This window comes from Canis lupus, chromosome 4, assembly GCF_048164855.1.
Source record: "Canis lupus baileyi chromosome 4, mCanLup2.hap1, whole genome shotgun sequence".
NCBI lineage: Eukaryota > Metazoa > Chordata > Mammalia > Carnivora > Canidae > Canis > Canis lupus.
Window position 1 is genome coordinate 19,589,579 of NC_132841.1, and position 17,707 is coordinate 19,607,285.

Below are 17,707 nucleotides of genomic sequence, written 5' to 3' on the forward strand. Positions count from 1 at the left end.
CTGTTTTTGTTTTCGTTGTTCTTTTGTTTTGTTCTTTTAGATTCCACGTGTAAGTTAGATTAGGTGGTATTTGTCTTTCTCCGACTTATTTTACTTACCAAGATGCCTTTGAGTTCCCATCTATGTTGTCATAAATGACAAAATTTTCTTCTTTTTTTTTTCTTTTTAATTTTTTTTAATTTTCTTCTTTTTAATGGCTGAATAATATCCAATTGTATATTTAGATCAAATTTTCTTTGTCCATTCATTTAGGTTGTTTCTATATATTGGCTATTATAGATAATGCTGCAATGAACATGCTGGTACAGTAGTTTCAGTTCACATGGTTTTTTTTCTTTCAGCACTTTGAATATATCATCTCCCTCCTTTCTGGCCTACATGATTTCTGCTGAAAAATCCATTAATAATCTTATAGGAGTTCCCCTGCCTGTCATAAATCACTTTTCTCTTGTTGTTTTTCACTCTGTCTTTGACTTTTAAAAATTTGATGTAGATTTCTTTGGGTTCTTTTTCAGAGGTGTTTCCACCTATTTGAGATATTTTCAGTCATTATTTCTTTGAATAAATGTTCTCGTCCTTTTTAAATCTCTTCTCCTTCTTGGACTCCCATAAATGCATACATTAATCTGTTTAATATTATCCCATAAATCCTTTAAACTGTCTTGTTTATTTCTGTTTCTTTTGCTTCTCTGACTGAATTATTTCCAATGACTGGTCTTCAAGTTTGCTGATCCTTTTTTTTTTTTTTCTGATCCTTTTTTTGGCCTGATCTAGTCTGCTATCAAACCTCACTAGTGAATTTTTCAATTCAGTCATTGTGTTCTTTAGCTCCATGATTTCTGTTTGGTACTTTTTATATTTTCTATCTCTATGGAGATGTTTACTTTGTTTGTGCATTATTTTCTTGACCTCAGTGAGCATCCTTATGACTATTATTTTGAATTCTTTATCAGGTAAATCATATAAGTCCATTTCATTAGGATCAGTTTCTGGAGATTTACCCTAATCCTTTGTTTAGAACAACAATACCTGATTCTTCACTTTGCTTGGTTCTCTGTATTGGTGTCTGTATATTATACAGAGTAGGCACCTCTCCTAGCCTTCATGGACTGACCTCATACAGAAAACACCCAACAATTAGCTTCTACCCACCCTCTCTTTCCCTAGGGAGAAGCAGACTGCTATGGTTTTGCTCTGCTTCTTGTGCTGAGCCAGGGAAGTGAGGAATGAGCTGTGGTGTCTACCAGGCTAAACTACTCTCACCTAGATTATGCTAAATATAGCAGAGCTCCAAGAGTAGCAAGAAAGAAGCTAGTCCTCAGAGGTTCTCCCTCAGAAAAGTTGGAGTGCTGGGGCACCTGGGTGGCTCAGCTGGTTAAGCATCTGCCTTCAGCTGAGGTCATGATCTAGAGTCCTGGGACCAAGCCCTATGTCAGGCTCCTTGCTCAGTGGGGAGCCTGCTTCTCCTTCGCCCTCTACTGCTGCCCCTGCTCATGCTTCTGCATGCACTCACTTACTCTCTCTCTCTCTGTCAAATAAATAAATAATAAATAAATAAATAAATCAAAAGAAGAAAGAAAGAAAGAAAGAAAGAAAGAAAAAAGAAAGAAAGAAAGAAAGAAAGAAGAAAGGAAGGAAGGAAGGAAGGAAGGAAGGAAGGAAGGAAAGAAAGAAAGAAGGAAAGAAGGAAGGAAGGAAAGAAAGAAAGAAGAAAAGAAAGAAAGAAAGAAAGAAAGAAAGAAAGAAAGAAAGAAAGAAAGAAAGAAAGAAAGAAAGAAAGAAAGAAAGAAAGAAAGAAAGAAAGAAAGAAAGAAAGAAAGAAAAGTTGGCTTGCTGAACCATTAACCAACCCCTTCCCTCCATTAGGAGATGCTGAAGCTAAGGTTTCTTCCTGATTATATGGAGCTATGCCAGCAGCAGGGACTCCCATGAGATGTCCCAAATCTCCCTACTGAGTCAAGAACTGAGTACAAACTTACTGATTCTTCATTCAATTGAGCTTTCCACTAATTCACAAGGTCTCAAAGGTTTGAGACCAAAGGTTTAAGCTGATACTATAAACCCTCCCCAAGAGATGTCATACAAACCTACTGATTCCTCTAATACTTATTCTTTTTTTTAAGTATAATTAATACAGTGTTATATTAGTTTCAGATGTACAATATAATGATTCAGCAATTCTATATATTTCTCTGTGCTTATCAAGATAAGTATACTCTTAATCTCCTTCTATTTCATCCATTCCCCCACCCACTTCCCCTTTGGCAATGAACAGTCTGTTCTCTGTATTTAAGAGTCTGATTGTTTGTCTCTTCTTTTGTTTGTTATTTATTTTGTTTTTTAGATTCCACATATGAGTGAAATCATATAGTATGCCTTTCCCTGACTGACTTATTTCACTCAGCATTATACCCTCTAGGTCCATCCGTGTCATTGCAGATGGCAAGATTTCATTTTTTGATGGCTGAGTAATATTCTATCATGTGTGTGTACACACATACATACACACACTACATCTTCTTTATCCATTCATCTATCAATAGGCACTTGGGTTGCTTCCGTATCTTTGCTATTATAAAAGAACGCTACAATAAACATGGAGGTACATATATCTTTAAATTAGTGTTTTTGTTTTCTTTGGTAAATGCCAGTGGTGGAATTACTAGATCACATAGTATTTCTATTTTTAATTTTTTGAGTTCTCCATAGTGGCTGCACCAATTTGCATTTCCACTAACAGTGCATGAGGGTTCCTTTTTCTCCACACCCCTGCCAAAATTTGTTATTTCCTGTGGTTCTGATTTTAGCCATTATGAAAGGTGTAAGGTGATAACCCATTGTGATTATGTTTGACATCTGCCATAGAAGCATTTTTCCAGATATATCTCCCCAAGCAAGGAAACAAAAGTAATATTAAACTACTACATCAATACAAAAAGTTTTGCACAGTGAAAAAAATCAATAAAACGAAAAGGCAGCTTATTGAGTGGGACAAGATATTTGCAAATGATGTATCTGAAAAGGAGTTAAAATCCAAAATATGTAAAGACTTATACAACAACTCAGTACAAAAAACAAATAATCTGATTTAAATGAGCAGAGAACATAAATAGACATTTTCCCAAAGAAGATATATATATAGCCAACAAACACATGAAGAGATACCTAATATCACTAATCATCAAAGAAATGAAAATTAAATCCTAATGCTTATTTCTTGAGGCTTTCCAAATATATCTGTCTTATTTGCTCTCATGAACTCCAAACATATCTTTTAGTATCTATTACCTTTCATATGTGCCTTGAGTCCAGTATGTCTAAAACCCATAAACTACCTCTCTTCTATATAAAACTTAAAACCCAGTGCCCAAACAGATTACTAAAAGGCCACTTGATGCTTCCCTTTCCATCTGACCAGATTCCAAACACTTTCCAAATTGTATTCTGCCTTCATCTCTCTCATTCATTCTCTATCCCACCCCATCATTTCACAACCAGATGACAACACCTAATTACTAGTCTCTCTGTCTCCACTCTGGCCCCCTACACACTGCTGCCAGTGTAATAGTCCTTACATGCAAATCTACTTATATTCATACTTAAAATTCTTTAATGGTTCCCCCTTAGCTTTCAGACCATAAACTTTTTAATTTAGCACACAGGCCTTTCACAAGTAGGCCTATGCCTATCTCTCCACCTTCAACCCTTTTTCATTTTTAAACATTTTATTTATTATTTTATGGGGTTTTGAGATCCTTAATAAATTCTGGATATAAGCCATTCATTATATAAATGATTTGCCCATATAGTCTTCCAGTCTGTGGCTTGTCTTTTCATCTCTCTCTCTCTCTCTCTCTCTCTCTCTCCTCTCTCTCTCTCTCTCTCTCTCTCTCTCTCTCTCTCCCTCATGGTTGACATTCAGTGTTACATCGTTTGAGGGATATAACATAGTGATTTTTGACCTCAACCCTCAGAAAGCTTACAGGTTTTTGAGTATGTACTGCTCCTGCAGTTAAAATGTCTCTTCCTCCACCTTCTTTGTCTAGTTAACTCTCCAAACTTGGCCATGCATTATTCACTCAAAACACTTTCCGTATAAAACTGCCATTACACCTATGTAACACCTTATACGAACACATTAATTTATGCCTTAAATTCCAGGAGAAAAGAACTGTGGTATTACTTTTCTAAACTTGAATCCCCAAACACAGTAGTGATCATCACAGAGTAGTGCACAAAAACCAATTATTTGCTGAATGGATTAATTAATCAAATTGGAGCTACCTAGAATGATGCTGGTCCTTTTTAAAGTTAAATTTTTACAAGGTTTAAATTTTCTTTGTCCCTAAAATTTTCAATATAAAAGTCAGCACAAATCCGGTGATTTGTACCTTATTAGTCTCCATTTTCCACTTCCTTCCATTCTGTCTTCAATACCAGTCTAGTAACCTGATTTTTCTTAAAGCTTAATATCTTCTATATATTTTGCCTAGGATCTTCTGCAGGATAAACTCAGGTTCTAATAGCTCTTAAAAATACAGTAATTTCTCTCTTTATAAGCTGCTGATATTTTTAATAAGAAAAAGTTTTTAGAAAGTCTTTTTGCAGGTATACCTGCCTTTTAATAATCAAGAGTGGCTTCAAAAAATCTCAGCTAACAATACAGTAGTGTGTGATTTTTCTGTCAGCATTACAAATATTCTTCACATTCAGAATCATTTGTTCAGTGTAGAAAAGCATTATAGCAATCTGTGTAGAAAATATTAAAGATGTAGTTCACACAAGAAGTTATTAAATACCAGGCCCATTTCTTATAATGACAATAGTCTATTTCCTAATGCAAAGGTACCCATATTTCCATTTTAAAAAATAAAACTCTAGTATAGTAAATGGAAAAAGCTGAAAAATTCAACTCGGGAGTCAAATTTATTTCCCTTCATTTTTTAGGAATAAGGGCAATATTGCACTGCAAGAGTCAAAAGAGCAAGGTACCATGGTGGCAAAAGGTAGGACAGGAAGACGAAAGAAAATGAAAGAGAACACCAGTTCTTGCCAGGTAATTTATATATCATTTAATCTTTATAAGATCCTTTCAAAGTATTCAGAGTAAGTTTATTATCCTTATAGCTCAGAAAAAGAAACCAAGGCTTACAGATTTTAACTTTCCCAAATTCACCCAGCTAATCAACACCAGAGCCAGGATTCAAGCAAGGTCTCTCTTCTGCCAAAAAAGAATGGTTTTTTTCTCCACATTGTCCTGACTCCTAAAGAAAGCAAGAGATATATCCTAGCCAATTTCATCTCAAATAAAATTGACCCTTATAAAGTCCAGATGTCAATAAAGTAAGATGTGGTATCCTCAGAAGTACAAATAGTAAAGTTCAAAAAAAAAAAAAAAACCAGTACCAAAAAAGAAATTTCTAAATTCCGATAGAAAATTATGAACAATAGTGGTAATAAAGCCAAACTGCTTTCCCAAGTTTCTATAATTAATTTAATATTGAAAGATCATCATTCTTTTCTCTATCCTCTCTTACCTTGGATTTGGACCTATTTCCCAGAGAAGAAAACATATTTTCTTAAGGAACTATATGATTTTAAAATTGCCATATCAGGAATCTTTGATGTACTTCATTATATAACAACTCTGTTTGGGCTGACACTACTTTCTCTATTGGGAATTACTCAGTGAACCATGTTTGCACTAGTTGGTGATCTTAGTCTATGTCCTCATAAATGCTTGATTATAATTGCATCTCTGGGGGCAGTCTCAGTGGAAACAAGATAATTTAATAGAGATAAGAAAGCATAAAGAAGTCAGGAAATGTATAGCTATAGACTATGAATCAAGAATTGAGTAATATATCGTTGACCTGACATCTAAAAGGAAATATACCACAATAGGGATGAAAAATTCTGTAATTTAGAAAAAAAATCATTGTAAGGAAGAAAAGAATAAGACAACATAAGAAGACATTGTGATAGCTTGAAGTCTGGTATTGTCATGCTACTAGCTTTGGTTTTCTTTTTCAATATTCCTCTGGCTATGCAGGGTCTATACAAATTTTAGGATTATTTGTTTCAGCTCTGTGAAAAAGATCTATGGTATTTTGATAGGAATTACATTGAATGTGTAGATTACTCTAGGTAGCATAGACATTTTCACAATATTTATTCATCCAATCCATGAGCATAGGATATTTTTCCATTTCCTTGTGTCTTCCTCAATTTCTTTCTGCCTTCGGCGTGGGTTATGATCCCAGCGTCCTGGGATTGAGCCCTACACTGGGCTCTCTGCTCAGTGAAGAGTCTGCTTCCCCCTCTCTCTGCTGCTCTGCCTTCTTGTACACACATTCTCTCTCTCTCTCTCTCTCTCTCTCTCTCTCTCTCTGTCAAATAAATAAAATCTTTTTTAAAGATTTTAAAATGTAGCAGGGAATTATATAAGAGTGTTGGGGGAGCTCAAATTAAGCAGAAGATTGTGTAAAATAGTAAGATACAATTGGAAGAGAGAAGAAGCTGGCTTTTTCCCATTACATTCCAAACAAGAGCAAGAAATTTAAAAAGTTGCCTACTTCTTTTGAAAGAAGAGTGTGTGTCCAGAAGAAGAAATCTATACCTATAAAGTTGATTCTCTCCCCCTAAAAATCATCTATAATACATTATTATATAGTAGGATGTTATGAATATATGTATGTAAGAGAGAAGAGAGATAGCTGGCTACAGAATTCTTCTTAGGGAAAAAATTATCTATGCTGAGGAAAATACTTTAAGGAGTACTTTAAGGTAGAGACTGATATATGAGGGCACAAATTAGCAGAAACACTGCATTCAAATGAATAGGAATTTAAGGGTGTGAGGGAGAACTAAGGAGAGTAGGTAGGGAAAAAGGAGGTAGAAGAGTAATGAGATTGCTAATGAAGTTGCTAAAGATTTTTGAAGATTTCTAATATACAGATTGGAGCCACTTGGAAGACAGTGTTATACTACAGGACCCCCTCCCTTTTACCTTCCTAAATTTCTATAAGGTTTGCCATATACACAAATATGCCTGGCCTGGGAGTTTTGGACTGTGTGTGTGTGTGTGTGTGTTCACGCATGCACACACGCATGCACGTGTGTATGTCAAAATCAAGGGGGGAAAGGTCAATTTCCAATTATAGATTAACATACTATAAAATAGGGATAGAAAGACCATTCATAAACTAAAGTAATTCAGTGAAAGCAAATTCTTGGAAGCAGAGATGGGTCTGAGAATATGAACCCCAGAGAATTTGCAGAAATCTTGGGGAGAACATTATAGTTGATAGGACATAGAATTAGGGTTCAAGCCAATTATAGCTGAATTTTAAGGGCAAGAAGCTCCCAGGAGACAAATGATTTACAGCCATAAGTATGCAGATTGTGAGTGATTAAAAAATGAATGTCAAAAAAAGACATAAAAAGAAAGAAAATGAATGAAAGCAAGCAAGCAATAGTCACTTGGAACTCCTACAGGGTTATTAAAAGTAAGTCATGCCAAGCTAACCTCATGCCCTTTATAACTGGTGTTACTAGACAGATAAATCCACAATGCCACAGATAATACATCTTGATTTCAGCAAGGCCTTTCTTTAAGAAAGTGCTTAATAATAAAATAAAGAACATGGTTTATACAGTAGCCTAATAAAGCAAGTTTGAAGCTCAATGACTTGACTCAAAATGTGTTAATGTTTGATTGATGTTATCTGCAAGGAAAGTACATTACTGTTTTCCATGTCATTAAACAGTTTTTCATGAATAACTTGTTTTTGAAAAATCTGAAAATGATACCAGGTTAGGAGGTAAAGACAAAATCAAAAGTCAAAAAGATCTGAATGGACTATAACAAAAACCAGAATTAACAGGATAAAATTTAATGAATATAAGTTTAACACCTAACTTTACATATAAAAAAAATAAAACTAGTATCAGAGGAAGATCTGAATTGAGTAGTTTTGAGTTAGAGACTTGGAGGTTTTAACTGCTCACAAAATCAGTATGAACAAACAGCATGACAAGGCTATCACAATAAGGTAAGATAATGTTAGACATTAAATCAAACAGGTAATTGAGTATATTATGGAATGTACACAACAGGGATTTTGTTTATATTGCATGATGTTTTGATTTCAGTATTTTATGGGAATTACCTATAATCCAGAATATGAATAGAAAAGGATTTACCTAGACAAGTTTAGGGACTTCTCTTTCTTATATTGGCAAATTAATAATTTAGTCCAATCCTCTTGCTTAAGAAAACTACGATTGATGAAATGTAAAATATTTTGTCTTAAAAACATCTAAGAGCTAACAAAACAGAAAGGAATTTCTTGATATGAGTTCCAGAAAAGGTAACGTTTAGGACACAAAAATAGCCATTCACATGAAAAGACAGGACACTATTAGCAAAAAAAACAGTGAGTCCAGACACTAAAGTTTCCAAATTTTAACTAAAATAAATGTATTTACCATGTTTTAAGTACCTCAATATCAAAATTGAAAATTTCATCAGGAAACTGAAAATCATACAAGATATGGAAATTCAAAAGTATTCAGAATAGTCTAAAACTGTCATATTAGGAATATTCCAGGGTCAAGAAATTTTTAGCCTAGGTAAGAGAAGACGTAAGTCCAAAGGATAAACATCAGTTATTTGAAAAATGTCTGTTATTATTACTTTGGTTCTATGTTGCTCAAGAAAGCAAAACTAGAAGCAGTAAATGGAAATAGCAGAAAGACATCTTTAAGCTCTGTTTAAGCTAGAGAAAAATATCTCTAACAATTGGAACTGCCCAAAGTCAGGTTCATCATCTCTTAGAACTGAGACTGTTATTACTGTTAGACAGTTATGTATTGCACATTGTACTGTAGGAAAGAGTCTAATCTACATCAATAAGATAGACTATAAGGGCACTCACATTTCTCCTCTATAATTTTTAATTCAAATGGAAATTTAATATAACCATAAATACTATTATAAATATGCTTTGGGCTGCCTGGGTGACTTAGTTGGTTAAACATCTGACTCTTGATCTCAACTCAGGTATTGATCTCAGGTTCAGGCCCTGCACTGGGCTCCACACTGGATGTTAAACCTACTTTTAAAAAAAAGAAAGAAAGGAAAAAGAAATATTCTAAATCACTAATTCCCAAAGTATGGTCTGAGAAAGCTCCAGGATTAACATATTATAAAAGAGTCCTGGGATCCCTGGGTGGCTCGGCGATTTAGCGCCTGCCTTTGGCCCCGGGGCCTGATCCTGGAGTCCTGGGATCGAGTCCCACATCGGGCTCCTGGCATGGAGCCTGCTTCTCCCTCTGCCTGTGTCTCTGCCTCTCTCTCTCTCTCTCTCTGTCTATGATGAATAAATAAAATCTTAAAAAAAAAAACTCCTAAGGTTAAAAAATTGGGGAAACTCTGAATTAAGCAAAATTAAATGCATTTCGTTGCATCAATATTTCTCACCAACTTTAATGTGCTTATGTGCATCAAAAATATTCAGAGAATTTCTATATGCAGCACTAACCATTAAAAAAATCCTTTTTTTCATGTTGTACATTTATAATACAAACTCTGCAGAATACTCTGGGGTGGGGGGAATGTTGACCCAAATAATCCTAATCTTGATAATATAAATAAAAATTCAGTTTGTCCATTTTTGTCAAGAGAATTGAGTTAATGATACAATTTAAATATAAATTTTTCATGAGGATGAAATAATGAAACACTATCACAATTTACCACAAAAGGTTTTCCCTTTTTCTTGATATGGAATCATTGCTGTACTACACACACTGATAAGTGTCATAAATGATGTAGCCTAAGCTGAGTTACCAATAAATGTGGGAGAGACTAGAGTTAAGAACACTCCTTTCACCCCTCCTCCTGACATACTTAAATAATTTAACAACCTGTTATAGGCTCTTAAATTGTCTAAACATTTCTGAAAGGTATTTATAGTTAAGGCCATCCTAACCCTTGGAATACTATGTTCCAAAAACGGGTTTTTTTCCCCTACTGCCTTGAGCAAATTTCTTAAATAAATATGCCCTAGTCTATCTTCAAAATAAAAATCATTATCATAAGGCTGTTGCTGAAGATTGAATTACAGGAGATAATCTAGCACAGTGCTTACCACATTATAAAAAGTTAATAAATACTAACCATAAAAAATAGTACTTGTTTTGCTTTGATCTTCAATTATGTCCTGCACAAATCAATGGAACAGGATTTAAAAAAGCAGAAATGGGCCAACAACTATATGGTCAACTAATCTTTGACAAAGCAGGAAAGAATATTCATTGGAAAAAAACTCTCTTCAACAAATGGTATCGGGAAAACTGGACAACTGCAGAATAATGAAAGGATCACTTTCTTACACCATACACACACACACACACACACACACAAAAAAAAAAACTCAAAATGGATGAAAGACCTAAATGTAGACAGGAAACCATCAAAATCCTAGAAGAGAACACAGGCAGTGTTCGGCCACCGCAACTTCTTACGAGACGTATCTCCAGAGGCAAGGGTACAAAATCAAAAATGAACCATTGGGACTTCACCAAGAGAAAAACCTTCTGTGTAATGAAAGAAATAATCAACAAACTAAAAGACAACCTACAGAATAAGAGAAGATATTTGCAAATGACATATCTGATAAAGGGTTAGTATCCAAAATCTATATAGAGCTTATCAAACTGAACACTCAAAAAACAAATAATCCAATTAAAAAATGGGCAGAAGACATAGATATTTTTCCAAAAAAGACCAACAGATGGCCAACAGACACATGAAAAGATGTTCAATGTCACTCATCATCAGGGAAATACAAATCAAAACTGCAATAAGCTATCCCCTCCCACCTGTCAAAATGGCTAAAATCAACAACTCAAGAAACAGCAGGTTTGGCAAGGATGCAGAAAAAGGGAACCCTCCTGCACTGTTGGTGAGAATGCAAACTGGTGCAGCCACTCTGGAAACAGTATGGAGCTTCCTCAAAAAGTTAAAAATAGAACCACCCTATGACCCAGCAATCCTACTACTAGGTATTTACCCAAAGAATACAATACTAATTCAAAGGGATATATGCACCTCAACATTTATAGCAGCATTATCAATAATAGCCAAATTATGGAAAAAGCCCAAAATGTCCATCAACTAATAAATGGATATAGATTTGGTCTGTAAATACAATGGAATATTAGTCAGCCAAAGAAAAGAATAAAATCTTGCCATTTGCAACAACATGGATAAAACTAGAGGGTATGATGCTAAATGAAATAAGTCAGTCAGAGAAAGACAAATACCATATGATTTCACTCATATGTGGAATTTAAGAAATAAAACAAATCAACAAAGGGGGAAAAAAGAGAGAGATGCAAACCAAGAAACAGTCTTAACTGAAGAGAGCAAACTGATGGTTAGCAGAGGGATGGTGGGTATGGAGATGGGAATTAAGGAGTGCATTTGTGTAAAAAAAAAAAAAAAAAGGAATGCACTTGTGATGAACACCAGGTACTGTATGTAAGTGTTGAATGACTAAATTGTATGCCTGAAACTAATGTTACACTATATGTAAACTGGGATTTAAATTAAAGCTTTAAAACATTTTTATATTTTTAAGTTTTAAAAAATAAAACAAATGAATAAACAAAATACTAACTTCTGGCTTTGTTCTTTTGAAGTATATAAGAGTTGCACAATCCAATCAAGTCAGCTTCTGCTGGGTGACATTAAGAAATGAGGGCGAGTCTGGGATGGCACTTTAGGATTGATGCCAGTTTCAGAAAATGGAATTAGAAGTGAGAACACCACCAAGGTAAACTAGCCATCTTTTACTTACAGCTGACACGTGCTGCAAGAGACACATGACATCTATCATATCTGCGAGGATAAGGAGTCTGGTAACTGCAGCCAACAAGGCACGGGCAGCTTGAACCACAGCTTCCCTTTTGGGAAGATAACAGGGATCATCTGCAAATCTCTCAGCTGATACTTTCAGAGTTTCACCTGAAAAACACAATCCAAAATAATATACTTTAAGTTTCAGCTATACCTGTTAAGCATTTATAAACCTAATTCCAAATACATTCTATGACTAAACATAATATTAAAATAGTGTCAGTTACACTAGAACATTGTCTCTTAATAAACAATGGAATTTAAAATCAACATTTGTTTTTGATAAATGCTCTGGAGTTTAGGAAGCATGATACCATTTTCCTGCAAGAGAACTATGCTCAAATGACTAGCAACATCTAGCAAAATTGCTGTCAAGTTCTGCATTTGCTGAATCTCATTTACTGTGAAAGGTTTCATTACTAAGACTTCAATTGGAAACAATCTTGTTTATAAAAGTAATAAATCTTCATTGAGTTACTTTCCAAGTCAGTGTTAGAAAGAATTAGCCTTTGATACAGGAACTCTCTGATAAAAGTTTAACATAGGCAGATTTATTCTATAACTAAGTTTAGAACTAAGTTATAAAAATTATATTTCATAGTACATAATTGTTAGAGAAATACACCTACAATTTTCAAGATTTTTTCATTGAAAATACATTTCATGACGAAAGAAATGTGTACTCATCCATTTTATAAAAGTTCACAATTCAAGGGCACCTGTGAGGTTCAACGGTTAAGGATCTGCCTTCAGCTCAGGTCATGGTCCCAGGGTCGTGGTACCAAGCCCCATATTGGGCTCCCTGCTCAGCAAAGAGTCTGCTTCGCTCTCTCCCTCTGCCCCTCCCCTCCACTTGTGCTCTCTCTCTCACACTCTCTCAATAAATAAAAACAAAAAAGTTCACAGTTCAGAAGGGTATAAAATGAAAAAGTTCTTCTTTATCCCTCTCCAGTAACATAATTGTTAAAGAATTATCATATCCACTACTTTTTAAGTTTTTCAATTTGAACTTATTATGAAAACAATATGTGCTCATTACTTTTAAATAATTCTCCATACTGAAGAGTATAAAGTGAAAAAAATTCTTTATGAAGTCTCCATATGAGTCACTCAAAAATATTCACTGAATTATTGTATATCCACCCAGAAATTTTCCACGAATGTATGTTTTATTGTGCATATGTACATATGTATATTTATATGTATAAATTTGTATATATAGATTTATGTATATATTTAAATCTATTTTTATGAATATGTTCACATATTCATATATGTTAATATATAAAGAAAGATTTTCTGTCATAGGAAAACAGAGACATTTTATATGTTATAAATGGAACATACAAAAGATACAGGTATAGATCCTTTTCACAAATATTATCATACTATAAAAACTTTCTATAATTTGCCTTTTAATTTATCAATTTATTTTCTTTTCACATTGGGATGGATATAAGTGACCAGGAAACATTAAAAGATGCATAGTAATAACAATACAGGTTCTGAAGCTGTTCTGCTTCAGTATCTGCCCTACTACCTCAAACAAGTCACTTAACTTCTTTACACCTTATATTTCCTCTAAATAGATCTAATAATAACAGTACCTATTATTTTTATGAAAATTAAATAAGAACAGAGCTTTGAGCTTAGTAAAGACTTGATAGGCAGTTGTTCTTTTTCATACTTGAGTAAAGTTACATTTTATTGATATACTATAACTTATTTTACCAGTCCTCTATTAAATACATAAATAATTTCCAACTTTTTCCTACTTCAAACAGTACACAAAGAATGACACATATCTTGCATGCACGAACAAATTAGCTGGAAGATAAATTCTTAAAAGTAGAACTGCTAAGTCAAGAAGCAAGTGAATTTTGTTTTCATATATATATTGCCAAAAACTTCTCCAAAACACAGCCATCTCACCAACAATAAAGGGTTTGTCTTATTTACTCCATTAATATTTTAGTTTTTATTTATTCATGAACTTCAGCATAATAAAAATGAAATGAATTATTTTTATTAAATATAACAAAGAATATTGTTAATAATGGACAAAATCTGTGAAGAGGATCTGAGATTGTCTCAACATGTTAGTATACCACCTTTAGTTCTCTTAGCAATATGAAGTTAGGAATTTGAACTATTAAGTCAGACACTTTTAAGGTCAAATTCTCGTTAGCCTCTTCTAGCTCTGAGACCTTGAGTGCTTGAATACTTTCAGCATCCTCACCTAAAGGAAAAGGATAGAAATATTACTTATCTCACAGTGTTTCTGAGATGATTAAATGAGATATAATTCCTAATACGCATTTAACACAGTATCTGGACTTGGGAAGCACTCAACAAATAGCTCTTATTTTCTCAGGAAATTTTTAGTAGAGTTGGTAAATTTTTAAGACCAGGAAATGGTGATTTTTATGTATTTCTCTGCAACTCGGAATTTCTGCAAGGAGACTGAAAAACTAAAGTGACCTCAGAAATGTAGAGAGCAGATGAATTCCCACAAAAAGATTATCTTTTCTTGTCATGATTCTAAATTGTAAAGTTATGACAGCCTTTAGATAATACTATCTTTGACTTCATATACTAAAACTAAATATACATTAAAAAGAATTATGTGTTCTTGACTAAAAATGTTGGGATGTTGAACAACTGGCTGAAGAGTCATACTCAGGAAAAGATCATTTAAACATTAAAGAACTATTACAACATTTGTCTCCATTAAGGTAATATGAAGAGAAAACCAAGTAACACTGTTGGGAGAAAAACAGTTACTCCTGAGATACATTAACAAAGATGCTATAAGTAAACTTCCTATTACTGGACTCATTATCCTCCCTTCCGTACAAAACTCTCTACCTTTTTTCAGCTTCAGCTCAAACTTCTGGTCCCAACATAAATATCACTTTCCTCAATGAAACCTCAGATCCCCCATTACTAAGGGAGGTCTCACAGTAAGATTGTAGGCTTCCTATTATAGCTAAAAATCTTGGTTTACTTTAATGGCTTGTAACAAAGTCTGTCTTTAATTCTATTTTTTGAAGTTTTTCTTTAAATTCTAATACTTAACATATAGTGTACTACTGGTTTCAAAAGTAGAATTTAGTGATTTATCACTTACATATTACACCCAGTACTCACCACGACATATGCTCTCCTTAACATCCATCACCCATTTAGCCCCTCCCTTGCTTACCTCCTCTCCAGATACCCTCAATTTGTTCTCTATAGTTAATAGCCTCTTATGTTTTGTCTCCCATTCTTTTTTCTTCCTCTCTCCCATGTTTATCTATGTCTTAAATTCCACATATGAGTGAAATTATGTAGTATTTTTCTTTTTCTGAATGACTCATTTCACTTACCATAATCTAACTCTATCCACATCATTGAAAATAGCAAGATTTCATTCTTTTTGATGGCTGAATAATATTCCAGTGTGTGTGTATGTGTGTGTGTGTGTGTGTGTGTGTGTGTGTGTATACCACCTCTCCTTTATCCTTCAATCAGTTGATGTATATTTGGGCTCTTTCCATAATTTGGTTGCTGTTGATAATCCTGCTACAAACAATAGGTGCATGTGCCCCTTTGAATCAGTATTTTTATATCCTTTGGGTAAATACCTAGTAGTACAATTGCTGGATCATATGGTAGTTCTATTTTTAACTTTCTGAGGAAACTCCATACTATTTTCCAGAGTGGTTACTTTTTCCAGAAGGTAGGCATAGCATTTCACAAGTAGGCTTATGCCTACCTTCAATTCTTTTTAATTTTAATGTACTGTTGGATTTGATTTGTTAGTATTTTATTGAGAATTTTTGCTTTTGTGTTTATCAGGGTTATTGGTCTGTAATATTCCCTTTTAGTGGGGTCTTTATCTAGTTTTTGAATCAAGGTAATGCTGGCCTTGTGGAATGAGTTTGGAAGTTTTCCTTCCATTTCTATTTTGTGGAACAGTTTGAGAGGAATACGTCTTAACTCTGCTTTGTATGTTTGGTAGAATGCCCCTGGGAAGCCATCTGGCTCTGGACTTTTGTTTTTTGGGAGATTTCTGATTACTGATGCAATGTCTTTACTGGTTATGAGTCTATTGAAATTTTCTGTTTCTTCCTGTTTCAGTATTGATAGTTTATATATATGTTTCTAGGAATTTATCAATCTCTTCCAGATTGCCCAATTTGTTAGCATATAGTTGCTCATAATATTCTTGTATAATTGTTTGTATTTCTATGGTGTCGGTTATGATCTCTCCTCTTTTATTCATGATTGTATTTATTTGGGTTTGGTGCTTTTCTTGCTTCTTGAGATAGGCCTGTATTGCTATGTACTTCCCTCTTAAGACTCTAAATCAAAACACTAATGAGAGTGGCTCTCATTAGTCAGAATGGCTAAAATCAACAATACAAGAAATAACAGGGATGCCTGGGTGGCTCAGCAGTTGAGCGGCAACCTTCAGTCCAGGGTACAATCCTGGAGTCCCGAGATCAAGCCCCACATTGGTCTCTCTGCATGGAGCCTGCTTCTCTCTCTTTGTCTCTCATGAATAAATAAAATCTTAAAAAAATTAAAAAGAACAGATGTTGGTGAGGATGTGGGAAAAGTAGAATCCTCTTACATTGTTGTGGGACCGCAAACTGATGCAACCAATTTGAAAAACAGTATGAGGATTCCTCAAAAAATTAAAAATAGAACTACCTTATTATCCAACAATTGCACTACTAGGTATATACTCAAAGGATACAAAAATACTAATTTGAAGGAATACATGCACCCCAATGTTTATAGCAGCATTAACAATAGCTAAATTATGCAAAGAACCCAAACATCCATGGACTGATGAATGGATAACAAAGTGGTGGAGGGGAGGAGTTAAGATGCAGAAAGGTAAGGAGACCTAAGGGTTGCCTCATCCTTTGAACACAGCTAGGTTAATATCAAATCATTTTGAACAACTAGGAAATCAATCTGAGGATTAAGAAAATAATCTGCACAATTGGAGGAAAAGAAAGTAGCAGATGCAAGGTTCAGAGACGTGAATTGGAAAAGAGAAAAGCTGCGGTACCACAGAGAGGAGGGATCCTTTTGTGCAGAGAGAAGTCAAGGAGAGAGGAAGAGAGCAGGAGCAAGCAGCATATAGGGTTTGTGCAAGATGCCAAGGTGTGGTGATCCCTTGGGTCACACTGGAAGACAATGTTTCACTTCCTGGAGTACATTTGAAAGAGGGTATATTGCCTCTCGTAAGACAAGGCTGCTCCAAGTCTGCTCAGTAGTACAGCCGTTCAACATCAGGAAACAGAGGTATGCACAAAAGGCAGATAACCTGGTTGCAGCTTTTCACTGTGCTTCATCATAGACTCAACACACCTGGGCAGTTATGTGACTGCTTTTCTGGAACAGAACAGCACCAGGCACAGCACTGCGAGGCTCTTCTCCTCAGAAGGAGAGCAGGTCCATGCTTTGCCAAGTTCTCTAAGTTTTGGAGTTTTGAATCTCAGCCACTAGCCAGAGATAAAATAAAGGAGAACTGTGGTACCAGGAGTGCCCATGTCCTGGGCACAGACAGGTTGAGAGCAGAGATCTGATGAAAGCCTGGGACACAGGAAGGAAGGTAGTTCACTTTTCATATGGCCTCCTGAACAGTGGCAGCCATGAGTTTCCCTCCCTTGGACAAGACGGTGCCATCTTCCACCATGTTCCCTCCACCCACCCACATAGTCAGATTTGAGAGAGAATTACAGTGACTCCAGTGGAAGCTGGAGTAGCTTACATCAAACC

The 17,707-nt window shown here is 34.8% G+C and overlaps 1 protein-coding gene across 8 annotated transcripts in view; it reads right to left on the minus strand.

The window, feature by feature from the left end:
• CTNNA3 (catenin alpha 3) overlaps positions 1-17,707 on the minus strand; it is a 1,664,912-nt gene that overhangs the window by 1,511,387 nt on the left and 135,818 nt on the right. For all 8 annotated transcript variants that reach the window (XM_072823257.1, XM_072823258.1, XM_072823259.1 and 5 more), the window contains exon 4: positions 11,868-12,034. In XM_072823257.1, coding sequence (XP_072679358.1) covers positions 11,868-12,034 — 167 coding nt within the window. The remainder of the gene's footprint in view (positions 1-11,867; positions 12,035-17,707) is intronic.